Source organism: Hemibagrus wyckioides, linkage group LG14 (assembly GCF_019097595.1).
Source record: "Hemibagrus wyckioides isolate EC202008001 linkage group LG14, SWU_Hwy_1.0, whole genome shotgun sequence".
Taxonomy (NCBI): Eukaryota; Metazoa; Chordata; class Actinopteri; order Siluriformes; family Bagridae; genus Hemibagrus; species Hemibagrus wyckioides.
Genome location: NC_080723.1, coordinates 20,185,833 through 20,210,533, shown reverse-complemented (window position 1 = coordinate 20,210,533; position 24,701 = coordinate 20,185,833). Strand labels below are relative to the sequence as shown.

The 24,701-nt window shown below is 38.1% G+C and overlaps 5 gene segments (V, D, J or C); 3 read left to right on the top strand and 2 right to left on the bottom strand.

Moving 5' to 3' along the window:
* The first annotated feature begins 1,027 nt into the window (after positions 1-1,027).
* Positions 1,028-2,740, top strand: LOC131364593 (immunoglobulin lambda constant 6-like). The segment is given in 3 exon segments: positions 1,028-1,104; positions 1,573-1,625; positions 2,285-2,740. Coding segments are annotated over 3 exon segments (450 nt in total).
* Positions 2,741-7,821: 5,081 nt separating this feature from the next.
* Positions 7,822-10,037, top strand: LOC131364592 (Ig kappa-b4 chain C region-like). The segment is given in 3 exon segments: positions 7,822-8,069; positions 8,804-8,856; positions 9,582-10,037. Coding segments are annotated over 3 exon segments (621 nt in total).
* Positions 10,038-11,093: 1,056 nt separating this feature from the next.
* LOC131364591 (probable non-functional immunoglobulin kappa variable 6D-41) lies at positions 11,094-12,508 on the bottom strand. The segment is given in 3 exon segments: positions 11,094-11,115; positions 12,010-12,343; positions 12,454-12,508. Coding segments are annotated over 3 exon segments (405 nt in total).
* Positions 12,509-16,146: 3,638 nt separating this feature from the next.
* LOC131364590 (Ig kappa-b4 chain C region-like) lies at positions 16,147-18,477 on the top strand. The segment is given in 3 exon segments: positions 16,147-16,394; positions 17,245-17,297; positions 18,023-18,477. Coding segments are annotated over 3 exon segments (621 nt in total).
* A 5,026-nt stretch (positions 18,478-23,503) lies between these two features.
* On the bottom strand, positions 23,504-24,457 carry LOC131364589 (probable non-functional immunoglobulin kappa variable 6D-41). The segment is given in 3 exon segments: positions 23,504-23,541; positions 23,942-24,274; positions 24,385-24,457. Coding segments are annotated over 3 exon segments (420 nt in total).
* Positions 24,458-24,701: the final 244 nt, after the last annotated feature.

The following is a 24,701-nucleotide window of genomic DNA, read 5'->3' as shown; positions in this document are numbered from 1 at the left end:
AAACCTATCTAGGATTGTTATAGTTACCCTACCATTAACCGCAGATTATGATAAGAATTCATTTTTATCTTTTACATTTTCTGATACTCTGGAGTTCAAGTCAAACATCACAGTGAGTCAGTGTGTCCAAACATCAGTATAAAACGAGCACTTATCAGGAAAAAATGGAAACCTGACCATGAGGCAGTAATGTTGTGTGTTTTCAGGAGGTAGGGCAATGGGATTTTGCTGCATGACTCATACAGGTTTTTGATGTCTTTGTGAGCAGGATAGTTTAGATGTATAAAGTGTGGGGGGATCTGATAGAAGAGAAATGAATTTTATATTTAGATATTTGATTTGTAAAACTGTGATGTTTTCAATTGTGACAGTAAACACCATGACTGTAGAAAACTACTACAAACGTAGTGGATATGATGGACTGTGTGCAGTGTGCTGTGATGATTATTGAGAGATCTCTAATGTGAGTTGTGAGTTAGTGTGGTGTGGTTCCTCTCCTCCACAGAGTGCCATTGTGTCGTATCACATCCTCCAACTCAGCACCTGCAGTCACTCCCAGCTGCAGCAGTTCAGTCTCTCTACAATCTGACTGAGGGAGGTTTTTGTACGACTCTATATCACTGTGTGAGCACAGGGCCACTGTGGTAACTCTGACAGTAGTAATCTCCTGCATCTTCAGTCTGGACTCCACTGATGGTCAGAGTGAAATCAGATCCTGATCCACTGCCACTGAAACGAGCTGGAATACCTGACTGTCGCTGATTTGCGAACTTAATCAGGAGTTTAGGAGCTTCTCCAGGTTTCTGCTGATACCAGTGTAAGTAGTTACTACTAAACACTGCCTGACTGGTTCTACAGTTGATGGTGACTGTTTCTCCTGGAAGAGCAGATTTCACTGCAGGAGTCTGAGTTACTGTGGCTTGACCTCTGCATTCTGAAAAATACACAATAACGCAGCATGAAACTGAAATATTCTAATAGAAACAATAAGTGTATTAGTATGAACAGATCATTGTAGAGATAAAATATGAAGCAGTGTCTGACCTTGAGTCCAGAGGATCAGTGTCCAGATGAAGACGGGGATGAAAGTCATGGTAGCTGTGGGTGAAGTTGCTGTAGCAGCAGCTCTCAGTCATGAAGTGTTAAAGTCACAGCGCTATAAACACTCCCAGAGCACTGAAGCATGTGCTGCCAATGCAAAGTGTCCTCTAAGTATGGAAACACCTTTACCACATTCCAACAATCTTACTGTCATTCTCACACTACTACAGAGTTATTGTGTGAATTTTGTTTCTGGAGTCTGATGGAGCTTTTCTGGAAAATACTTTTAGGTCAAAATTGCATAAATAAATTAATTGGAGAGAAAAGTTGAAACTTGAATATCCGTTTCATTTCTTGGAGATTTTCAGGAGTTAGGACTAACTACTGATTTATTTTACTAATGCGGAAATCATTAATCTTACAATTGTGTTCTGCAAATATAACCACAGTTAGTTAACTCTGTTTGTGTGTGTGTGTGTGTGTGTGTGTGTTCACTGTAGTGTGACAGGTTTTTGTATGACGACTTCATAGGAATGTATCACTGTGGTGGACTTTTGGTGGAGGAACCAAACTGTCTGTGGGCCGTAAGTAACCTGTTTATTAATTACTGAAATGGAGTGTGTTCAGATTCTTCATAAAAAGTAAAAAGATTATAGTCCATAGGGGTTTTTTTGTCTTTAAATTCCCTTTAATGAAATGTGAAGTCAGGATAAAGTCATTTTGTTTCTGAAATTTAACTTATATTAGATGTTTCTCAAAATGTATCTCACTACAGTACTAATAGTTCATTTTAATTCATAGTAAATTTACAACCAAAACATATATTATTGTTTGTGCAAATTAGTCACAGTGTTTCACTCAATTATTCTAACTCCATTTAATATCTCAGAGACTCTGACTTTATGAACAGATGACCTGAAGGCTAGAATGAATTTATTTAAATTATAAATTTGTTTTACTTTAAATGCTGTGTAATTACATTATAAAATGTGTTTAATATTTCTTATTATTGAAGGTACAGTACAATTAAATTTGAACTTTTAATGTTCAACAATAATATAAATCATTATAGCTGTAAGATGTAAAAGTATTTGAATTGAATGTGAAACGTTTGTGATGCTCCACTGATCTCAGTTCTGCTCTGTAAGATATAAAGGGAAGTGAAACACACACAGTGAGCTGAAACAAAGCCTGAGTGACTGACAGCTGTCCATTCCTGTCTCACCTCTGTGTGTGTGTGTAGGTGTCAGCCAGCCCAGTGTGACGGTGCTGCCCCCCTCCAGTGTGGAGCTGCAGCAGGAGAAGGTCACACTCATGTGTGTAGCCTACAAGGGCTTCCCCTCGGACTGGAAGTTGAGCTGGAAGGTTGATGGCAGCAGCTGGAGCTCGGGGGAAAGCAGCAGCACCTCCGTTCTGAACGCTGACGGCCTCTACAGCTGGAGCAGCACACTGAGCCTCCACCCAGAGCAGTGGAGGAACAAGGTGGTGACCTGTGAGGCCTCCAAAGACAACCAACCTACTGTGGTGAGCACAGTGAACACAGAGCAGTGCTCAGAGCTGTGAGATCACACACACTTTACTCAGCTCACCTTCTACTGCTTCACTGTGTGGTACATGTGGCCTTTACTGCTCAAATCATCCTCTCTCATCATTTCATTTGTGTTATTAACATGTGAGCTCACACACTCCTCAGTTTAACTCAGCTCTTCTTCTTAATTATCACCTAAATATGTGTTAAGTGTGTGGATCACTGCAATGTCCTGCTTTGAATTATTAATAAAAGCTTTTGAATCAGTAAACACGCTTGCTTTATATTGTTGATTAAACACATCATACACAAATCACCAATGCATCTGTCTCAGTATCTGCTGTAGAACCTGATCATTCATGAGAAAAACAAATAATAATAATAATAATAATAATAATAATAATAATAATAATAATAATAATTATTATTATTATTATTATTATTATTATTATTATTATTATTATTATTATTATTATTAATAATAATAATAATAATAAATAATAAATAATATCATTATTATTCTCCCATGCCATTTCATTCCATACTTTCACAGGGGGCTTTGGGTTTATAATTTTATATGTGCGCTATTTTGACATAACAAATAATTGAGAGAAATCATCACTGAAAATGTGATTCAGATTGAAGATGTAAATCATTTTCTTTTAAATTAAATTATACAAATGCTTATGATACTTTCCAAGCCCCATCTAATAGTCAAATACTGACACGATGGTTATGGAAATTAAACCTTTTTAACCATGATTATATCTCTGTAGATTATTATATTTTACTAAAATATAATTTTTCTAACAATATTAAGAGTATATTTTATTTGGTTAGTGGAATTCCCACAACATCAGAATGGTTAGTTGGGTCCTCTGTTGCTGTGAATAAATCTCAATGATTCAGTTGGTCACAGTGTCAGTGAGCAACACCACCCCAAACTCCACACCATGAGGCTGTAGTCATGAGGTGATCAGACTGCAGAGAACAGCAGCACTACAGAGAGCTGAAGGACCAGAGCAGAGTAAAGTCCTTCACCACTGACACAAGCCAACAGACTGAAGGACACTGTGCCTGACCAAAGCATAATAGACATGAACCAGACCCTGAAACATCAACACCAGGAAAGTCCATCAATCAGGAACGGGACTGTTGGAGCTCCACTGCAACCAGCATGTAGTGAACTGATTGATGTGAACTGATGGAGTAAACATGATAGAATAGTAATGTAAATAGATGAGAGGTGGCGTCTCAAACCTCGTCCTCTGAACTCGTCAAACATCTTTAAGACCAAAACACCTCTCTTTCTGAAATAGACATTTTGGTGTATGTCTAGAAAATTGCTTAAAAATTATTATTTTTAACTTTTATCAAGCAAGAACACAACCAACATTAACACAGAATTCTATGAAGACATGCAGCTGAGACTGATGTCCTTCTAGCCCAGACTAGACATAAGCTGAGGACTATATACACAAATTAACATAATTTATTTGTTCATTAATTTAACTTATCCAGGATTCTTACAGTTACCCTAACCCTAACCATAGATTATGATGAGAATTAATTTTACCTTTCATATTTTCTGATACTCTGGAGTTAAACACAGTGAGTCAGTGTGTCCAAACATCAGTACAAAACTAACACTTATTAGTAAAACTGAAGCATGTGCTGCCAATGCAAAGTGTCCTCTAAGTATGGAAACACCTTTACCACATTCCCCCAATCTTACTGTCATTCTCACACTACTAGATAGATAGATAGATAGATAGATAGATAGATAGATAGATAGATAGATAGATAGATAGATAGATAGATAGATAGATAGATAGATAGATAGATAGATAGATAGATAGATAGATAGATCCAACTTTATTGTCATTGCAAAGTACAGGTACATAGCAACGAAATGCTGTTTAGCATCTACCAGAAGTGCAAATAGTAGAAATTGTGCAGATAAATATGTAAATATGTACATCTATAAATAAATCTGTCAGAGTGTGCATAGAGAGGTATGTGCAAGTAGTATTTACAGCAGATAAAGTGACAGGTGTAATTATAATTGTGCACAAATGTGTGCATTATGTACAATCAGTGTTGGGTAGGTTACTTTGGAAATGTAATAGGTTACAGATTACAAGTTACTCTGTTTAAAATGTAATAAGCAGTGTAACTTTTCAATTACTTTATAAAAGTAAAGTAACTGATTACATTTGATTACTTTTTATTACTTTTAAGTTTCTAACGGATATTGTCAACGAAATCATTTCCAAACATTTATACCAGGCAGGGTTAATCTTACAGTAGTACTCAACTCTGTTTACTGTTAGAATTTTAAATCTTTCATCACTTGAATTAAGATTATGTTCATTTAATTTCAAGCACAGCCACCAAAAAAACAGACTTCATAACAAAAATTCTCTAATATTGTTTTAGGAATCAAACCTTTGCATAGCTACGACAGGACCCACTGGCAAGTAACAATGCCTTGAAAAAAAAAACATAATCTGAAAAGAGTCATCATAATGTATGCTACAGTGCTAAAATAACTAAGTTATATTAGATCTGACATTACCAACACATTTTCAAGGAGTTAAAATGTGAGCTATATATTTTCTTTATTTTTAAAGAAGTGCCTGGTAAAGGTAGCTAGCAGCAGGGACGATTTTAGGATTTTCATTTAAGGGGGGCTCAGCCCCCAATGGTAAACTTATTGCAGCATTCCACTGTATTGCACAGATGTGTATAACATTTGAGTACTGAACAAGCCAAATACAAGTCTTCCTGATCACACACACACACACACACACTTGTCCTCTGATCCTCGCTCTGATCGAGAACGCGCTGAAAGACGGGAAGAGCCGAAGTCTCCCGGCGTTTTCATATGAAATTTAAAGGGGACTGAGGCGATCAATTACTCGTGTACAGTTTATGGGGATTCACAGAATTTTAGGGGGGCTGAGTAGAAAATGTTAGGGGGGCTTTAAAATGGCCTAGAGTCACCCATGGCTAGCAGATTAGGTAATTTGTTCTGAACGTTTTGAATACAGGTCTTGAGTACACTATGGGCTCGATGAACGCGCAGGCGCATTTTAGTGGATTTTTTCCACATAGCAGCTACAGTAAATCTACTGACCACTCTGTCACTTTTTATTATACAGAAACGAGTGATATATCATTCAAAACTAAAGGGTCTGTTTTTATTTCTGTACACTCACAATAATGACAAAAATTTTACATTTTAAATATATTATTAAATAAAGAAAGGCTAGGTTCCATACCTGCAGATGCTTCCTCAGGTTCAACATTGAAGCCTCTGATGTCGAAAGCATTTTAACAGCCGGCAAACAAATTTCCCACTGAACTGTTATATTTGCCCCTTATCGGATTTCAGGATGAAATTATTTTTAAATTTCCAGGACTGAAATGTATTTTTATCACTCGCCATGGTGATAACTCTCAGACAGTGTATTAGCCTAAAGCTTTCAGCGGCAATGTGGATTAATGTAATTGGCAGACGCGCCACAAATTCAAACCAGAGAACCAATCAAAATCATCAGAATAGCACCGCTTTAACAAACTCTATCAACAAATTAATATCATTCAACATATGCTAGTTTTTTAAAGAAAATATTCAGATGTAACTCTATTTGTAATCTTTAACATTTTCATAAGTAACTGTAATTTAATTAAATATTTTTCTAAGTAACTGTAACGAGTTACTGTTACATTTATATTGTAATTAAGTTACGTAACGCCGTTACATGTAACTAGTTACTCCCCAACACTGTGTACAATGTATGTACAGAGATAATGTACAGTGTTTATACAGATATATAAGTATAGTATGTATAAATATAATATATATAAATGTACATAAATAGATAGATAAACTAGGTGTAATCTATGAAGTGGACAATATGTACATTAATTATATTACACAGTGAAAAAATACTATATTATAACAGAATGTACAACAGTGAAAAATATTATATTAACAGAATGTACAGGGTGGAGCAGAACTGTAAAGTGGTAAGTGTAGGAAGACATGAGTGTCCTAGCGGTGTAGTGTAGAGTTCAGTAGATTTATGGTTGACTGAAAAAAACTGGCCCTAAACCTGCTGGTTCTGGTGCAGATGGACCTGTTTCTCCTCCTGGATGGAAGGAGGTTGAACAGTTTGTGACTCGGGTGGGAGGAGTCCTTGATGATTTTGTGTGCTCTGCGCAGACATCAGTGAAGAGACTCAATGGCAGGTATTTGGGTAGTGATGATGCGTTGGGCGGTTTTCACAAGCCTTTGCAGTGATTTCTTTTCACACACCGTGGTGCTGCCATACCACACTGTGATGGAGCTTGTCAAGAGGCTCTCAATGATGCAGCGCTAAAAGTTGGTCAGGATCTTGGGGGATAGGTGAACTTTCTTTAGTCTTCTTTGGAAGTAAAGACGCTGTTGCGCTTTCTGAAACAGAGTTGAGGTGTTCAGATGCCAGGACAGATCCTCAGAGATGTGGACACCCAGGAACTTAAGGCTGGAGATACGCTCTACTTCAGACCCGTTGATGTAAATAGGGGAGTGTCTGCTGCTGTTAGATTTCCGGAAGTCCACAATGAGCTCTTTGGTCTTTGAGGTGTTGAGGGTGAGGTTGTTCATGGAACACCATGCTGACAGTCTTTAGATCTCCTGCCTGTAGGCCGATTCATCGTTGTTACTGATTCGGCCAACAACTGTGGTATCATCTGCATACTTGATGAAGACGTTGGAGTTATGTTGCGGAACACAGTCAAGGGTGAACAGGGATTAGAGCAGTAGGCTCAGCACACAGCCTTGTGGGATGCCAGTGTTCGGGATTAGGGTTGAGGATAAGTGATTACCCAACCTTAAAGACTGAAGTCGATTTGTTAAAAAAGTCCATAATCCAGCTGCAAATGGATGTGCAGATACACAGGTCACTGAGCTTAGTGATCAGTTTACTAGGGATGACTGTATTAAATGTGGAGCTGAAGTCACTGAACAACATCCGAATGTATGTATTGTTATTGTCCAGGTGGGTGAGAGCTAGATGAAGAGCAGTGGAAATAGCATCCTCTGTAGACCTATTTGGGCGATAGGCAAACTGGTGTGGGTCCAGTGTAGGTGGGAGAAATGCTATGAGGTGACTTAGAACCAGCTTCTCAAAGCACTTCATAACAATGGGGGTGAGTGCAACAGGGCGGAAATCTTCACAGAAGAATGGTTGGGCACTGGTATGATGCTTGTAGTCTTCAGACATATTGGACCAGTGGCCTGGGCCAGTGACAGGTTGAAAATGTCAGTGAAGACTTGCACCAGTTGGTCAGCACAACTCCTGAGCACACGTCTGGGTGTGCCATCAGGGCCAGCTGACTTACGTGGATCTACTCTGCTCAGTGCTGAGTGTACCTCTGTTGTGGAGAGTGATATTGGAAGATCAGCCATGGAGGAGTCATCATTCCTGGTGTGTATGACGCCCTGGTCAAAGTGAGCAAAGAAGCGGTTGAGCTCGACTGGAAGGACGGCATTACTGGTTGGTAGAGACTGTATTGTTGGTTTGTGGTCAGTGATGGTTTGGATGCCTTTCCACATGCGTCTGGGGTTGGTGTTGCAGTGGTAGTGCTCCTCGATACCCAGTTTATGTGCATGCCTGGCTTTCCTAATGCCCCTTCACAGGTTGGCTCTGCCTCTGCTGCAGTTCCTCTGCATTGCTGGATTTAAAAGCAGCATCTCTTGCTTTCAGAAAGAGGCGGATCTCAGAGTTCATTCATGGCTTCTGGTTAGGAAAGTGTTTCACATGTTTGACTACAGAGTTGTGTGAATTTTACTTCTGGAGTCAGATGGTGATTTTCTGGAAAATACTGCTAAATTGGTCTAGGAAGCATGAATAAATGAATTGGAGAGAGAAGTTCAAACTTGAAACATGTGTTTCATTTCTTAGAAAGGAGTTAGGACTAACTAATGAAGAAATCATTAATCATACAGTGTTTTTTTGTAAATATAACCACAATTAGTTCACTTTGTTTTTTGTGTGTGTGTGTGTGTGGGTGTGTGTGTGTGTGTGTGTGTGTGTCTGTGTGTGTGTGTGTGTGTGTGTGTGTGTGTGTGTGTGTGTGTGGGTGTGTGTGTGTGTGTGTGTGTGTGTGTGTGTGTGTGTATGCGTGTGTGTGTGTGTGTGTTTACTGTAGTGTGACAGAGGTTTTTGTACGATGGCTTCATAGGAATGTATCACTGTGGTGGACTTTTGGTGGAGGAACCAAACTGTCTGTGGGCCGTAAGTAACCTGTTTACTAATTACTGAAATGGAGTGTGTTCAGATTCTTCATAAAAACTGTAACGATTATAATACTTAGGTTTTTTGTCTTTAAATTCTATTTAATGAAATGTTATGTCAGGATAAAGTCATTCTGTTTCTTAAATTTCTCTCAAATGAAATGTGGCATTTGGATGAAATCATTTTGTTTCTCAAATTTCTGCACAATTTCTTACATATGTTAGAGGTTTCACAAAAGGTATCTGACTATTGTCCCAATAATTCACTTTAATTTACATTAAATTTATGATCGAAACATATATTATTGTTTGTGCAAATTACTGTAACATTTTCTCTTGAATTATTTTAAATACCTTTAATATCTCAGAAACTCTATGACCGTATGAACAGATGACCAGAAGCCGAGAATGAATTTATTTAAATGATAAATATGTTGTAATTTATTAAATGATGTTTATTCATATTATAAAGTTATTTCTGAATTTCTGATTATTCATTATACAATACAATTAAATTTGAACTTTTAATGTTCACAATAATATAAATCTTTATAGCTGTAAGATGAAAAAGTATTTGAATTGAATGTGAAACGTTTGTGATGCTCCACTGATCTCAGTTCTGCTCTGTAAGATATAAAGGGAAGTGAAACACACACAGTGAGCTGAAACAAAGCCTGAGTGACTGACAGCTGTCCATTCCTGTCTCACCTCTGTGTGTGTGTGTAGGTGTCACCCAGCCCAGTGTGACGGTGCTGCCCCCCTCCAGTGTGGAGCTGCAGCAGGAGAAGGTCACACTCATGTGTGTGGCCTACAAGGGCTTCCCCTCGGACTGGAAGTTGAGCTGGAAGGTTGATGGCAGCAGCTGGAGCTCGGGGGAAAGCAGCAGCACCTCCGTTCTGAACGCTGACGGCCTCTACAGCTGGAGCAGCACACTGAGCCTCCACCCGGAGCAGTGGAGGAACAAGGTGGTGACCTGTGAGGCCTCCAAAGACAACCAACCTACTGTGGTGAGCACAGTGAACACAGAGCAGTGCTCAGAGCTGTGAGATCACACACACTTTACTCAGCTCACCTTCTACTGCTTCACTGTGTGGTACATGTGGCCTTTACTGCTCAAATCATCCTCTCTCATCATTTCATTTGTGTTATTAACATGTGAGCTCACACACTCCTCAGTTTAACTCAGCTCTTCTTCTTAATTATCACCTAAATATGTGTTAAGTGTGTGGATCACTGCAATGTCCTGCTTTGAATTATTAATAAAAGCTTTTGAATCAGTAAACACGCTTGCTTTACATTGTTGATTAAACACATCATACACAAATCACCAGTGCATCTGTCTCAGTATCTGCTGTAGAACCTGATCATTCATGAGAAAAACAAATAATAATAATAATAATAATAATAATAATAATAATAATAATAATAATAATAATAATAATTATTATTATTATTATTATTATTATTATTATTATTATAAATAATAATAATAAATAATATCATTATTATTCTCCCATTTCATTCCATACTTTCACAGGGGGCTTTGGGTTTATAATTTTATATGTGCGCTATTTTGACGTAACAAATAATTAAGAGAAATCATCACTGAAAATGTGATTCAGATTGAAGATGTAAATCATTTTCTTTTAAATTAAATTATACAAATGCTTATGATACTTTCCAAGCCCCATCTAATAGTCAAATACTGACACGATGGTTATGGAAATTAAACCTTTTTAACCATGATTATATCTCTGTAGATTATCATATTTTACTAAAATATAATTTTTCTAACAATATTAAGAGTAATTTTTATTTGGTTAGTGGAATTCCCACAACATCAGAATGGTTAGTTGGGTCCTCTGTTGCTGTGAATAAATCTCAATGATTCAGTTGGTCACAGTGTCAGTGAGCAACACCACCCCAAACTCCACACCATGAGGCTGTAGTCATGAGGTGATCAGACTGCAGAGAACAGCAGCACTACAGAGAGCTGAAGGACCAGAGCAGAGTAAAGTCCTTCACCACTGACACAAGCCAACAGACTGAAGGACACTGTGCCTGACCCAAGCATAAAAGACATGAACCAGACCCTGAAACATCAACACCAGGAAAGTCCATCAATCAGGAATGGGACTGTTGGAGCTCCACTGCAACCAGCATGTAGTGAACTGATTGATGTGAACTGATGGAGTAAACATGATAGAAAAGTAATGTAACTAGATGAGAGGTGGTGTCTCAAACCTCGTCCTCTGAACATCTTTAAGAGAAAAACACCTCTCTTACTGAAATAAGACATAAGATATTTTGATGTCTGTTTTGGCCTATCTGCTTATAGAAAATGCTTGAAGTAGATTTTGTTTACTTTTGAAGAACCAAGAACACCACCACAAACATTAATTAGAAAAACAACACAGAATACTATGAAGACATGCAGCTGAGACAGATGTCCTTCTAGCCCAGACTAGACACAAGCTGAGAACTTCATACACAAATTAACATCATTTATTTGTTCATCACTCAAACCTATCTATGGTTGTTAAAGTTACCCTAATGCTAACCACAGATTATGATAAGTATTTAATTTAGCTTTCATATTTTCTGATACTCTGGAGTTAATGTCAAACACCACAGTGAGTCAGTGTGTCCAAACATCAGTATAAAACTAACATTAATTGGTAAGACAATATCAGGAAAAAAGGAAACCTGACCATTAGGCAGGAATGTTGTGTGTTTTCAGGAGGTACGGCAGTAGGATTTTGCTGCAAGGCCCATACATGTTTTTGAGCAGTCTTTGACAGCAGGATAGTTTAGATGTATAAGGTGTGGGGGGATCAGATATAAAAGAAATGAATTTTATAATCATATATTTGATTTGGAAAACTATGATGTTTTCAACTGTGACAGCCAGCACCATGATTGTAGAAAACTACAATTATAGTGGATGTGATACACTGTGTGCAGTGTGCTGTAATGATTATTGAGTGATTTCTAATGTGAGTTGTGAGTTAGTGTGGTGTGGTTCCTCTCCTCCACAGAGTGTCATTGTGTCGTATCACATCCTCCAACTCATCACCTGCCGTCACTCCCAGCTGCAGCAGTTCAGTCTCTCTACAATCTGACTGAGGGAGGTTTTTGTACGACTCTATAACACTGTGTGAACACGTAGTTGCTACTGATGTAATGTGCACTCTGACAGTAGTAATCTCCTGCATCTTCAGTCTGGACTCCACTGATGGTCAGAGTGAAATCAGATCCAGATCCACTGCCACTGAAACGAGCTGGAATACCTGACAGACGCTGATTTGCGAACTTAATCAGGAGTTTAGGAGCTTCTCCAGGTTTCTGCTGATACCAGTATAAGTTGTGACCATATGAGCTGCTGTGATACACTGCCTGACTGGTTCTACAGTTGATGGTGACTGTTTCTCCTGGAAGAGCAGATTTCACTGCAGGAGTCTGAGTTACTGTGGCTTGACCTCTGCATTCTGAAAAATACACAATAATGCAGCATGAAACTGAAATATTCTAATAGAAACAATAAGTGTATTAGTATGAACAGATCATTGTAGAGATAAAATATGAAGCAGTGTCTGACCTTGAGTCCAGAGGATCAGTGTCCAGATGAAGACGGGGATGAAAGTCATGGTAGCTGTGGGTGAAGTTGCTGTAGCAGCAGCTCTCAGTCATGAAGTGTTAAAGTCACAGCGCTATAAACACTCCCAGAGCACTGAAGCATGTGCTGCCAATGCAAAGTGTCCTCTAAGTATGGAAACACCTTTACCACGTTCCCCCAATCTTACTGTCATTCTCACACTACTAGATAGATAGATAGATAGATAGATAGATAGATAGATAGATAGATAGATAGATAGATAGATAGATAGATAGATAGATAGGTAGATAGATCCAACTTTATTGTCATTGCAAAGTACAGGTACATAGCAACGAAATGCTGTTTAGCATCTACCAGAAGTGCAAATAGTAGAAATTGTGCAGATAAATATGTAAATATGTACATCTATAAATAAATCTGTCAGAGTGTGCATAGAGAGGTATGTGCAAGTAATATTTACAGCAGATAAAGTGACAGGTGTAATTGTGCACAAATGTGTGCATTATGTACAATCAGTGTTGGGTAGGTTACTTTGGAAATGTAATTGGTTACAGATTACAAGTTACTCTGTTTAAAATGTAATAAGCAGTGTAACTTTTCAATTACTTTATAAAAGTAAAGTAACTGATTACATTTGATTACTTTTTATTACTTTTAAGTTTCTAACGGATATTGTCAACGAAATCATTTCCAAACATTTATACCAGGCAGGGTTAATCTTACAGTAGTACTCAACTCTGTTTACTGTTAGAATTTTAAATCTTTCATCACTTGAATTAAGATTATGTTCATTTAATTTCAAGCACAGCCACCAAAAAAACAGACTTCATAACAAAAATTCTCTAATATTGTTTTAGGAATCAAACCTTTGCATAGCTACGACAGGACCCACTGGCAAGTAACAATGCCTTGAAAAAAAAAAACATAATCTGAAAAGAGTCATCATAATGTATGCTACAGTGCTAAAATAACTAAGTTATATTAGATCTGACATTACCAACACATTTTCAAGGAGTTAAAATGTGAGCTATATATTTTCTTTATTTTTAAAGAAGTGCCTGGTAAAGGTAGCTAGCAGCAGGGACGATTTTAGGATTTTCATTTAAGGGGGGCTCAGCCCCCAATGGTAAACTTATTGCAGCATTCCACTGTATTGCACAGATGTGTATAACATTTGAGTACTGAACAAGCCAAATACAAGTCTTCCTGATCACACACACACACACACACACACACTTGTCCTCTGATCCTCGCTCTGATCGAGAACGCGCTGAAAGACGGGAAGAGCCGAAGTCTCCCGGCGTTTTCATATGAAATTTAAAGGGGACTGAGGCGATCAATTATTCGTGTACAGTTCACAGGGAATCACAGAATTTTAGGGGGGCTGAGTAGAAAATGTTAGGGGGGCTTTAAAATGGCCTAGAGTCACCCATGGCTAGCAGATTAGGTAATTTGTTCTGAACGTTTTGAATACAGGTCTTGAGTACACTATGGGCTCGATGAACGCGCAGGCGCATTTTAGTGGATTTTTTCCACATAGCAGCTACAGTAAATCTACTGACCACTCTGTCACTTTTTATTATACAGAAACGAGTGATATATCATTCAAAACTAAAGGGTCTGTTTTTATTTCTGTACACTCACAATAATGACAAAAATTTTACATTTTAAATATATTATTAAATAAAGAAAGGCTAGGTTCCATACCTGCAGATGCTTCCTCAGGTTCAACATTGAAGCCTCTGATGTCGAAAGCATTTTAACAGCCGGCAAACAAATTTCCCACTGAACTGTTATATTTGCCCCTTATCGGATTTCAGGATGAAATTATTTTTAAATTTCCAGGACTGAAATGTATTTTTATCACTCGCCATGGTGATAACTCTCAGACAGTGTATTAGCCTAAAGCTTTCAGCGGCAATGTGGATTAATGTAATTGGCAGACGCGCCACAAATTCAAACCAGAGAACCAATCAAAATCATCAGAATAGCACCGCTTTAACAAACTCTATCAACAAATTAATATCATTCAACAAATGCTAGTTTTTTAAAGAAAATATTCAGATGTAACTCTATTTGTAATCTTTAACATTTTCATAAGTAACTGTAATTTAATCACATATTTTTCTAAGTAACTGTAACGAGTTACTGTTACATTTATATTGTAATTAAGTTACGTAACGCCGTTACATGTAACTAGTTACTCCCCAACACTGTGTACAATGTATGTACAGAGATAATGTACAGTGTTTATACAGATATATAAGTATAGTATGTATAAATATAATATATATAAATGTACATAAATAGATAGATAAACTAGGTGTAATCTATGAAGTGGACAATATGTACATTAATTATATTACACAGTGAAAAAATACTATATTATAACAGAATGTACAACAGTGAAAAATATTATATTAACAGAATGTACAGGGTGGAGCAGAACTGTAAAGTGGTAAGTGTATGAAGACATGAGTGTCCTAGCGGTGTAGTGTAGAGTTCAGTAGATTTATGGTTGACTGAAAAAAACTGGCCCTAAACCTGCTGGTTCTGGTGCAGATGGACCTGTTTCTCCTCCTGGATGGAAGGAGGTTGAACAGTTTGTGACTCGGGTGGGAGGAGCCCTAGATGATTTTGTGTGCTCTGCGCAGACATCAGTGAAGAGACTCAATGGCAGGTAGTTGGGTACTGATGATGCGTTGGGTGGTTTTCACAAGCCTTTGCAGTGATTTCTTTTCACACACCGTGGTGCTGCCATACCACACTGTGATGGAGCTTGTCAAGAGGCTCTCAATGATGCAGCGCTAAAAGTTGGTCAGGATCTTGGGGGATAGGTGAACTTTCTTTAGTCTTCTTTGGAAGTAAAGACGCTGTTGCGCTTTCTGAAACAGAGTTGAGGTGTTCAGATGCCAGGACAGATCCTCAGAGATGTGGACACCCAGGAACTTAAGGCTGGAGATACGCTCTACTTCAGACCCGTTGATGTAAATAGGGGAGTGTCTGCTGCTGTTAGATTTCCGGAAGTCCACAATGAGCTCTTTGGTCTTTGAGGTGTTGAGGGTGAGGTTGTTCATGGAACACCATGCTGACAGTCTTTAGATCTCCTGCCTGTAGGCCGATTCATCGTTGTTGCTGATTCGGCCAACAACTGTGGTATCATCTGCATACTTGATGAAGACGTTGGAGTTATGTTGCGGAACACAGTCAAGGGTGAACAGGGATTAGAGCAGTAGGCTCAGCACACAGCCTTGTGGGATGCCGGTGTTCGGGATTAGGGTTGAGGATAAGTGATTACCCAACCTTACAGACTGAAGTCGATTTGTTAAAAAAGTCCATAATCCAGCTGCAAATGGATGTGCAGATACACAGGTCACTGAGCTTAGTGATCAGTTTACTAGGGATGACTGTATTAAATGTGGAGCTGAAGTCACTGAACAACATCCGAATGTATGTATTGTTATTGTCCAGGTGGGTGAGAGCTAGATGAAGAGCAGTGGAAATAGCATCCTCTGTAGACCTATTTGGGCGATAGGCAAACTGGTCTGGGTCCAGTGTAGGTGGGAGAAATGCTATGAGGTGACTTAGAACCAGCTTCTCAAAGCACTTCATAACAATGGGGGTGAGTGCAACAGGGCGGAAATCTTCACAGAAGAATGGTTGGGCACTGGTATGATGGTTGTAGTCTTCAGACATATTGGACCAGTGGCCTGGGCCAGTGACAGGTTGAAAATGTCAGTGAAGACTTGCACCAGTTGGTCAGCACAACTCCTGAGCACACGTCTGGGTGTGCCATCAGGGCCAGCTGACTTACGTGGATCTACTCTGCTCAGTGCTGAGTGTACCTCTGTTGTGGAGAGTGATATTGGAAGATCAGCCATGGAGGAGTCATCATTCCTGGTGTGTATGACGCCCTGGTCAAAGTGAGCAAAGAAGTGGTTGAGCTCGACTGGAAGGACGGCATTACTGGTTGGTAGAGACTGTATTGTTGGTTTGTGGTCAGTGATGGTTTGGATGCCTTTCCACATGCGTCTGGGGTTGGTGTTGCAGTGGAAGTGCTCCTCGATACCCAGTTTATGTGCATGCCAGGCTTTCCTAATGCCCCTTCACAGGTTGGCTCTGCCTCTGCTGTAGTTTCTCTGCATTGCTGGATTTAAAAGCAGCATCTCTTGCTTTCAGAAAGAGGTGGATCTCAGAGTTCATTCATGGCTTCTGGTTAGGAAAGTGTTTCACATGTGTGACTACAGAGTTGTGTGAATTTTACTTCTGGAGTCAGATGGTGATTTTCTGGAAAATACTGCTAAATAGGTCTAGGAAGCATGAATAAATGAATTGGAGAGAGAAGTTCAAACTTGACACATGTGTTTCATTTCTTAGAAAGGAGTTAGGACTAACTAATGAAGAAATCATTAATCATACAGTGTTTTTTTGTAAATATAACCACAATTAGTTCACTTTGTTTTTTGTGTGTGTGTGTGTGTGTGTGGGTGTGTGTGTGTGTGTGTGTGTGTGTGTGTCTGTGTGTGTGTGTGTGTGTGTGTGTGTGTGTGTGTGTGTGTGTGTGGGTGTGTGTGTGTGTGTGGGTGTGTGTGGGTGTGTGTGTGTGTGTGTGTGTGTGTGGGTGTGTGTGTGTGTGTGTGTGTGTGTGTGTGGGTGTGTGTGTGTGTGTGTGTGTGTGTGTGCGTGTGTGTGTGTGTGTGTGTGTGTGTGTGTGTGTGTGTGTGTGTGTGTTCACTGTAGTGTGACAGAGGTTTTTGTACGATGGCTTCATAGGAATCTATCACTGTGGTACACTTTTGGTGGAGGAACCAAACTGTCTGTGGGCCGTAAGTAACCTGATTACTAATTACTGAAATGGAGTGTGTTCAGATTCTTCATAAAAACTGTAACGATTATAATACTTAGGTTTTTTGTCTTTAAATTCTCTTTATTGAAAGGTTATGTCAGGATAAAGTCATTCTGTTTCTTAAATTTCTCTCAAATGAAATGTGGCATTTGGATGAAATCATTTTGTTTCTCAAATTTCTGCACAATTTCTTACTTATGTTAGAGGTTTCACAAAAGGTATCTGACTATTGTCCCAATAATTCACTTTAATTTACATTAAATTTATGATCGAAACATATATTATTGTTTGTGCAAATTACTGTAACATTTTCTCTTGAATTATTTTAAATACCTTTAATATCTCAGAAACTCTATGACTGTATGAACAGATGACCAGAAGCCGAGAATGAATTTATTTAAATGATAAATATGTTGTAATTTATTAAATGATGTTTATTCATATTATAAAGTTATTTCTGAATTTCTGATTATTCATTATACAATACAATTAAATTTGAACTTTTAATGTTCACAATAATATAAATCATTATAGATGTAAGATGAAAAAGTATTAGAATTGAATGTGAAACGTTTGTGATGCTCCACTGATCTCAGTTCTGCTCTGTAAGATATAAAGGGAAGTGAAACACACACAGTGAGCTGAAACAAAGCCTGAGTGACTGACAGCTGTCCATTCCTGTCTCACCTCTGTGTGTGTGTGTAGGTGTCACCCAGCCCAGTGTGACGGTGCTGCCCCCCTCCAGTGTGGAGCTGCAGCAGGAGAAGGTCACACTCATGTGTGTGGCCTACAAGGGCTTCCCCTCGGACTGGAAGTTGAGCTGGAAGGTTGATGGCAGCAGCTGGAGCTCGGGGGAAATCAGCAGCACCTCCGTTCTGAACGCTGACGGCTTCTACAGCTGGAGCAGCACACTGAGCCTCCACCCGGACCAGTGGAGGAACAAGGTGGTGACCTGTGAGGCCTCCAAAGACAACCAACCTACTGTGGTGAGCACAGTGAACACAGAGCAGTGCTCAGAGCTGTGAGATCACACACACTTTACTCAGCTCACCTTCTACTGCTTCACTGTGTGGTACATGTGGCCTTTACTGCTCAAATCATCCTCTCTCATCATTTCATTTGTGTTATTAACATGTGAGCTCACACACTCCTCAGTTTAACTCAGCTCTTCTTCTTAATTATCACCTAAATTTGTGTTAAGTGTGTGGATCACTGCAATGTCCTGCTTTGAATTATTAATAAAAGCTTTTGAATCAGTAAACACGCTTGCTTTACATTGTTGATTAAACACATCATACACAAATCACCAATGCATCTGTCTCAGTATCTGCTGTAGAACCTGATCATTCATGAGAAAAACAACAGATTATAATAATAATAATAATAATAATAATAATAATAATAATAATAATAATAATAATAATAATAATAATAATAATAATTCTCCAATGCCATTTTTTTCTATACTTTCACACAGAGCTTTGGGTTTATAATTTTTATATGTGCTGTATTTTGAAGTAAGAAATAATCGAGAGAAATCCTCAGTGAAAATGTGTTTGAGTGAAGATTGAAGATGTAAAGAATTTTCTTTTCAAAATAAATTATACAAATGCTTATGATACTTTCCAAGCCCCATCAAATAGTAAAATACTGACAGAATGGTTATGGAAATTAAACCTTTTAAACCATGATTATATCTCTGTAGATTACTCATACTGTACTAAATTATATAATTTCTATCAATATTAAGAGTATATTTTATTTGTTTATTTGAATTCCCACAACATCAGAATGGTTAGTTGGGTCCTCTGTTGCTGTGAACAAATCTCAATGATTCGGTTGGTCACAGTGTCAGTGAGCAACACCACCCCAAACTCCACACCATGAGGCTGTAGTCATGAGGTGATCAGACTGCAGAGAACAGCAGCACTACAGAGAGCTGAAGGACCAGAGCAGAGTAAAGTCCTTCACCACTGACACAAGCCAACAGACTGAAGGACACTGTGCCTGACCCAAGCATAAAAGACATGAACCAGACCCTGAAACATCAACACCAGGAAAGTCCATCACTCAGGAATGGGACTGTTGGAGCTCCACTGCAACCAGCATGTAGTGAACTGATTGATGTGAACTGATGGAGTAAACATGATAGTAATGTAATGTAAACAGATGAAAGGTGGCGTCTCAAACCTCAGAACTCATTAAACATCTTTAAGAGTAAAACACTTCTCTTACTGAAATAAGACATAAGATATTTTGGTGTCTATTTCTGCATATCTGCTTCTAGAAAAATGCATAAAAATCATAATTGTTTACTTTATGGAACCAATAACACCACCACCAACACTAATTAGAAAAATAACACAGAATTCAATGAAGACATTCAGCTAAGACTGATGTCCTTCTAGCTCCGACTACACATAATCTGAGAACTTCATAATCTTTATAAACAAATTAACATAATTTATATCAGATTTGTTTATAAATCAAACTTATCTAGATTGTGATTAGAAATAATTTTATTTTTCATATTTTCTGATACTCTGGAGTTAATGTCAAACACCACAGTGAGTCAGTGTGTCCAAACATCAGTTCAAAACGAGTAAAACATCAGGAATAAAATATCAGTAAAATATCAGGAATAAAGGAAACCTGACCACTCGATTGGAAATGTTGTGTGTTTTCATAAGGTGCAATGGGATTTTACTGCAAGTCCCATAGCTGCAAGAAAAGATGCACACAAACAAAAGTGTAAGAAAACCAGCAGAATAGTTTAGATGGAGTAGGTCTGGGGGGATGAGATAAGAACAGAAATGTATTTGATAATCAGATACTTGATATTTGTAAAGCTGTGAAGTTTTCAATTATGACAGTAAGCACCATGAATGTAGTAAAATAGGAATGTAGTACATGTGAGGGACTGTGTGCAGTGTGCTGTGATGATTATTGAGAAATCTCTAATGTGAGTTGTGAGTTAGTGTGGTGTGGTTCCTCTCCTCCACAGAGTGTCATTGTGTCGTATCACATCCTCCAACTCAGCACCTGCAGTCTCTCCCAGCTGCAGCAGTTCAGTCTCTCTACAATCTGACTGAGGGAGGTTTTTGTACGACTCTATAACACTGTGTGAACACGTAGTTGCTACTGATGTAATGGTAACTCTGACAGTAGTAATCTCCTGCATCTTCAGTCTGGACTCCACTGATGGTCAGAGTGAAATCTGATCCTGATCCACTGCCACTGAAACGAGCTGGAATACCTGACTCTCGCTGATTTGCGAACTTAATCAGGAGTTTAGGAGCTTCTCCAGGTTTCTGCTGATACCAGGCTAAACGCTCACCGTTTGAGTCTGTATACACTGCCTGACTGGTTCTACAGTTGATGGTGACTGTTTCTCCTGGAAGAGCAGATTTCACTGCAGGAGTCTGAGTTACTGTGACTTGACCTCTGCATTCTGAAAAATACACAATAACGCAGCATGAAACTGAAATATTCTAATAGAAACAATAAGTGTATTAGTATGAACAGATCATTGTAGAGATAAAATATGAAGCAGTGTCTGACCTTGAGTCCAGAGGATCAGTGTCCAGATGAAGACGGGGATGAAAGTCATGGTAGCTGTGGGTGAAGTTGCTGTAGCAGCAGCTCTCAGTCATGAAGTGTTAAAGTCACAGCGCTATAAACACTCCCAGAGCACTGAAGCATGTGCTGCCAATGCAAAGTGTCCTCTCAGTATGGAAACACCTTTACCACATTCCAACAATCTTACTGTCATTCTCACACTACTACAGAGTTATTGTGTGAATTTTGTTTCTGGAGTCTGATGGAGCTTTTCTGGAAAATACTTTTAGGTCAAAATTGAATAAATAAATTAATTGGAGAGAAAAGTTGAATCTTGAATATTTGTTTCATTTCTTGGAAATTTTCAGGAGTTAGGACTAACTAATGATTTATTTTACTAATGGGGAAATCGTTAATCATACAGTTGTGTTCTGCAAATATAACCACAATTAGTTAACTCTGTTTGTGTGTGTCTGTTTGTGTGTGTGTGTGTCGGTGTGTGTGTGTGTGTGTGTTTTTGTGTGTGTGTGTGTGTGTGTGTGTGTGTGTGTTCACTGTAGTGTGACAGAGGTTTTTGTATGACGGCTTCATAGGAATGTATCACTGTGGTACACTTTTGGTGGAGGAACCAAACTGTCTGTGGGCCATAAGTAACCTGTTTATTAATTACTGAAATGGAGTGTGTTCAGATTCTTCATAAAAAGTAAAAAGATTATAGTCCATATGGGTTTTTTTGTCTTTAAATTCCCTTTAATGAAATGTGAAGTCAGGATAAAGTCATTTTGTTTCTGAAATTTAACTTATATTAGATGTTTCTCAAAATGTATCTCACTACAGTACTAATAGTTCATTTTAATTCATAGTAAATTTACAACCAAAACATATATTATTGTTTGTGCAAATTAGTCACAGTGTTTCACTCAATTATTCTAACTCCATTTAATATCTCAGAGACTCTGACTTTATGAACAGATGACCTGAAGGCTAGAATGAATTTATTTAAATTATAAATTTGTTTTACTTTAAATGCTGTTTAATTACATTATAAAATATGTTTAATATTTCTTATTATTGAAGGTACAGTACAATTAAATTTGAACTTTTCATGTTCACAATAATATAAATCATTATAGCTGTAAGATGTAAAAGTATTTGAATTGAATGTGAAACGTTTGTGTTAAGTGTGTGGATCACTGCAATGTCCTGCTTTGAATTATTAATAAAAGCTTTTGAATCAGTAAACATGCTTGCTTTACATTGTTGATTAAACACATCATACACAAATCACCTATGCATCTGTCTCAGTATCTGCTGTAGAACCTGATCATTCATGAGAAAAAGAACTGATAATAATAATAATAAAAATAATAATAATAATAATAATAATAATAATAATAATAATAATAATAATAATAATAATAATAATAATAATAGTTCTCCAATGACATTTTATTACATACTTTCACAGGGAGCTTTGGTTTTATCATTTTTATATGTGCTGTATTTTGAAGTAACAAATGAAAATCTGTTTGAGTGAAGATTGAAGATGTAAAGAATTTTATTTCTAATGAATTATGCAAAAGCTTATGATACTTTCCAAGCCCCATCAAATAATCAAATACTAACACAGTAGTTATGGAAAATAAACCTTTTTAACCATGATTATATCTCTGTAGATTACTCATACTGTACTAAAATAACAAATTCATGACAATATTAAGAATAATTTTTATTTGGTTAGTGGAACTCCCGCAACATCAGAATGGTTAGTTGGGTCCTCTGTTTCTGTGAATAAATCTCAATGATTCAGTTGGTCACAGTGTCAGTGAGCAACACCACCCCAAACTCCACACCATGAGGCTGTAGTCATGAGGTGATCAGACTGCAGAGAACAGCAGCACTACAGAGAGCTGAAGGACCAGAGCAGAGTAAAGTCCTTCACCACTGAGACAAGCCAACAGACTGAAGGACACTGTGCCTGACCCACACCTAAAAGACATGCACCAGACCCTGAAACATCAACACCAGGAACGTCCATCAATCAGGAATGGGACTGTTGGAGCTCCACTGCAACCAGCATGTAGTGAACTGATTGATGTGAACTGATGGAGTAAACATGATAGAATAGTAATGTAAATAGATGAGAGGTGGCGTCTCAAACCTCGTCCTCTGAACTCGTCAAACATCTTTAAGAGTAAAACACCTCTCTTACTGAAATAGACATTTTGGTATATGTCTAGAAAATTGCTTACAAATGATTATTTTTAACTTTAAGTAATCAAGAACACCACCAACAACAATAATAAGAAAAATAACACAGAATTCTATGAAGACATGCAGCTGAGACTGATGTCCTTCTAGCCCAGACTAGACATAAGCTGAGAACTATATACACAAATTAACATCATTTATTTGTTCATTAATTTAACTTATCCAGGATTCTTACAGTTACCCTAACCCTAACCATAGATTATGATAAGAATTAATTTTACCTTTCATATTTTCTGATACTCTGGAGTTAAACACCACAGTGAGTCAGTGTGTCCAAACATCAGTAAAAAATTAACACTTATTAGTAAGACAATATCAAGAAAAATGGAAACATGGCCTTTAAGTTGGAATGTGTTTTCATGAGGTGTAATTGGATTTTGCTACAAGACCCATGCCTGCAAGAAAAGATGCACACAAAAAACTGTATGAAAACCAGTCTTTGTGAGCAGGACAGTTGGAGTGAATGTGTGGGGAATCATATGAAACAGAAATGGATTTTATAATAAGATACTTGATATTTGTAAAACTGTGATGTTTTCAATTGTGACAGTAACCACCATGATTGTAGAAAACTACAAAAGTAGTGGATGTGATGGACTGTGTGTAGTGTGGTGTGATGACTATTGAGAGATCTCTAATGTGAGTTGTGAGTTAGTGTGGTGTGGTTCCTCTCCTCCACAGAGTGTCATTGTGTCGTATCACATCCTCCAACTCAGCACCTGCAGTCACTCCCAGCTGCAGCAGTTCAGTCTCTCTACAATCTGACTGAGGGAGGTTTTTGTACGACTCTATAACACTGTGTGAACCAGTAGCCAGAGATTTCATGCCTACTCTGACAGTAGTAATCTCCTGCATCTTCAGTCTGGACTCCACTGATGGTCAGAGTGAAATCAGATCCAGATCCACTGCCACTGAAACGAGCTGGAATACCTGACTCTCGCTGATTTGCGAGCTTAATCAGGAGTTTAGGAGCTTCTCCAGGTTTCTGCTGATACCACTGTAAGAAGTGACCATATGAGCTGTGATGATACACTGCCTGACTGGTTCTACAGTTGATGGTGACTGTTTCTCCTGGAAGAGCAGATTTCACTGCAGGAGTCTGAGTTACTGTGGCTTGACCTCTGCATTCTGAAAAATACACAATAACGCAGCATGAAACTGAAATATTCTAATAGAAACAATAAGTGTATTAGTATGAACAGATCATTGTAGAGATAAAATATAAAGCAGTGTCTGACCTTGAGTCCAGAGGATCAGTGTCCAGATGAAGATGGGGATGAAAGTCATGGTAGCTGTGGGTGAAGTTGCTGTAGCAGCAGCTCTCAGTCATGAAGTGTTAAAGTCACAGCGCTATAAACACTCCCAGAGCACTGAAGCATGGGGTTTGAATGCAAAAAAAAGCATTTTCACTACAGACACGTTACAAACAGAACTGAAACCAGTAGGATGAAAATAAGATTCTCAGAAATTGTATTTAAGGTGCTTTCCTTGTTAAATAAAGCATTATAACAGAGATACAGTACTATATGCTTTCTACTTCCTCAAAGCAACTTCA